Genomic DNA, 3,774 nt, shown 5'->3' with positions numbered 1-3,774 from the left:
TCCCGAATCTAGATACTATGTTGAAATACAAATGGACACCACATATTCCATGATGAGCGTGAGGAAAAATGTTGGCAACGGATGTTGCTATAGATGGAGACCTATCAGATATAATTGTAAGCTCCTGCATATTTCCTATGCAATCACGTAGCTTTTGAAAAAACCATGTCCAAGAATCGGTACACACATTTTTGCATATACCATATGCAACCGGTAATATTTGGTTTTGTCCGTCCTTAGTAACTGCAAGTAACATGGTACCTTTGAACTCGCCCTTTAGGTGGGCTCCATCTACTACTAGGGTCGGTTTACAAAATTTGACAAAAGCGCGTACCTACAATACATTGTATATCTATTCAAATACACCAAAATAAAAATGAAAAAATTAATAAAATATTATAATACTAACCGAGCAACCGAGTGCGACGTACAAAAACTCAAAGCGATCATCACCATCTGTTTTAATATGTGTCACCGTACCCGGATTATGTTTGACCAAATTGTGACAATAAGCCGGAAGTTTGGTAAAAGAATCCTCTTTCGTACCCCTTAACAACAACAATGCATATTGCTTCGCACGCCATGCCTGATGGTATGAGATATTAGAATTCAATTGAGCATTCATATCATTAATAATATCTTTTCCCCGATAAACTCTACTATAATCTTCAGCCAAAACATCAGCAAGATATTCACCCAAACATATTTGTTTGCTTGTCGATGATTAGGTTGCAAAATTGTTGAAGAACATGTGTGTACATCAACAAATTTATTCACTTGGAAAAGTCCATCAGAATTTTTAATTGCTTTTGCTCTTAGTAACCAAGAACAATTTTTCGAAACACACACAACTTCATACCTTGATTTGGTGGATCTACATGTCCTCGTCTGAAAACCTTCTCGAAGACATTTTTTACCAATACACCGCTTTAAAAGTTCTTTGTTCTTAAATATACTTTCACATTCAATCTTTTGAAGATTCATGTCTACCATCTGTGTTGGGATATCTTCATTAATATCAACTGGGCATGCTGGTACAGGGGGCATACCGTAAAAAAGGTTATCGGAAAACTTAGCTTTAACTTCATCACCCAACTCGTCTCTATCTGAATTGCTTTGTAAGTCGGTTATATTTAAACGTACATTAGCAACATCAACATAATCCCCGTAAACATGCTTTTTTCATTTTTTTTGACTCGAATTTTTTTTCTTTTTACTTTTATCTACTACACGCCTATTCATAACTTTAACTTCTTGTTCGACAACATCATCACAACGACCACCCACATCATTAAGATATGTACCAACATCATCATCACCAACATACTTGTAATTCTCAGGATCCACATAGTTAATAGGTGAATAACTAACATTAACATTTTCAGCAACATTGTGAAACTGAGGTACACTAGGAGTATTGAAAGTACCTATCAGATCGTTGCTCCCTTCATAGCTGCATAAATTACCAACCGGCTGATTTCCACTGTGACCAACCTCATTAACCTCATCTCCTTCATCAACCACCACAAACACTTTGACAACCCTTCCTCCACTACATTTGATTACATTTATCAACATTCTAACATCAATGTCTTCAACTATAGCTATATAATAATTCAATTCAGGATGATGGAAACGAGGACTAATTCTATATTTGTCTAACAAACCAATTTTGCTTCTCACCAAAGATACAAAATCACTATAACTAATATACTCAGAAAATATCAAAGCGAATTCAGAAATACCTCCATGTGGACGTACTTATTCCAGATTTGTTTCAATAACTTGTCATCTCCCACCGGTTACAAGACAAACCAAATATTCAATCATTTTTTTAGAGAGATTTTAGAGAAATTTCCTAAACAAATAACAACTAAACTGATAATTTTCTACAAAAGTTTATATATAGTAACATTATTTCGTAGTCAAACCAATTGATTTCATAGTCAAATTAAAAAAAAAATTAATAAAAAAAACGTAAAATCGCAGATGGAATACAGAGAAAATCGCAGATGGACTGTGTCCATCTGCGATTTAAGCCTGAAATGCCCTATATATACAGGAAAAAAAAAATTCAATCCACCTGCGAATGTACAAGTGGCTAAAGCACACTTGTGCTTTAGCCACTTGTACATTCGCAGATGGAATGTGCAAATAGCAGATGGACCATTCCCATCTGCGATTTTCGTGGCCATTTTTGCAATTTCGATTTTTTTTTGCTATTTTTCGCAAATTGATTATGATAATTGCTATTTTTGTCATTTTCTCGTAAATCAACCTAAACTATGATATGTAGACCCGGGTCCATCTTAAATTTACCGGTTTTAACCCATCAGGTTTACCACATATGCATTAAAAGAAAAAAAAAAGTTCTAGACGTATAGAAGTCATAACTCATAATAATTCTTTTATTATATTAATACTATAATCCTTTTTAATGATATGCACGTGCAAGCTCAGTTGAGTGCGAGTTACGGGTGTTCATCGTATCATAATTCGACTATATTGATCCATAATTTAATTTTTAACTCATTTAAACCGGTTACTTTAAAATCTTTTTTTTTCCAAAAAGAAAAAACATGCTTTGGTTTTGAGAACTCTAGAATCAAGAATTACACCAAAACCAGATTTTGAGAACTCAAAGGACCAAAAAACTCAAGTCCCTGTTAGGTTTTTTGGTTTCTCTGGTCCGCACCAATTTTTGCACAAGCCTTATTAAACAATATATATGTAACTTCACCAAAACAAATTATGTTAATTTAATTTAACACCGATATTTATTAGCCAAATCAAGAACAAGAACATCGGAGTTCAAAAAACCACAAACAAGAGACATCAATACTATTTGCCCGCAAGCCCTAATTTGATCTTCTGAATCGTCGCAATATCAGTTTTAAATGACTTAGCCAACACTTCATCACAAATAGTCGAATTAAAGACCGAATTTGGGACCGAAACCGTCCCCGCGTTTGCACTTCCAAAGGCAGACACCGCCAAAGCAGGTGACTTAGCATCACTATTAAACTGAAAGTGGACAAGTCCCTTGGGGAACACAAAGATGTCACCTTGTTGCAACTTTTGAGTAAACAGTTTATTAGTTGTGTCAACAAACCCAACATCTAATGAACCCATGAGCACAAACAAGAGCTCGGAGGCCCGTGGGTGGGTGTGTGGTGGGTTGACTGTGTTGCTAGGGAACTGGAGGACAGCGTAGGAAACACTTTGACCGTTGAGAGCTGGGAACTCGGCCATGGCAGCTTTTGTCACCTTGAATGTAGTTGGAAATGGTGCACCGACTAGGGTTCTCATTCCAGTGAATGTGAAGTAGCTGCCGCCAAGTGGGCCGAAGGAAATTGGTGGCGGAATGAAGTCTGTGAGAATGTCGGGGTCTCCCGCCGTTGTTTTCTGTAGAATGGCACATGAAAGTGAAAGAAACAAGAAAAGTTGGAATTTCGATGCCATGTTTGAAGCTAGAAGGTGGCAAAACTTCTTGTTTCTTCTAATGTAGATATTATGTACATATGTGTGTCAGTGTGTATATATATACACACACGTACAATTCAATTAGACAAACAAAAGAATTTGCTTTTTGTCGATTAGGTACCAAAGATATCACATAAGTCAAGTTTACGGGCCAAGCCATGTTGTATGTATCACTTAAAAAAATTCCGTTTTTTTTATAATTCCTAAGAAGTTTAACAAGAAACATTTGCTATTTCACTTCGTTGTTGGGGAACAATGGTTTTGTTTTAAGGTTCGCCGGTTTTCCAACTT

At 35.9% G+C, this 3,774-nt stretch overlaps 1 protein-coding gene across 1 annotated transcript; it reads right to left on the bottom strand.

The window, feature by feature from the left end:
- Positions 1-2,841: 2,841 nt before the first annotated feature.
- LOC145138890 (germin-like protein 9-3) lies at positions 2,842-3,468 on the bottom strand. The gene has a single exon (XM_079072901.1). It carries the CDS (start codon positions 3,460-3,462, stop codon positions 2,842-2,844), a length of 621 nt encoding a protein of 206 aa, XP_078929027.1. The 5' UTR covers positions 3,463-3,468.
- Positions 3,469-3,774: the final 306 nt, after the last annotated feature.

Source organism: Lactuca virosa, chromosome 9, assembly GCF_052849685.1.
Source record: "Lactuca virosa cultivar CGN04683 chromosome 9, Lactuca_virosa_CGN04683_v6, whole genome shotgun sequence".
Taxonomy (NCBI): Eukaryota; Viridiplantae; Streptophyta; class Magnoliopsida; order Asterales; family Asteraceae; genus Lactuca; species Lactuca virosa.
The sequence above is the reverse complement of the archived record's forward strand: the minus strand, read 5'-3'. Positions and strand labels throughout refer to the sequence as shown.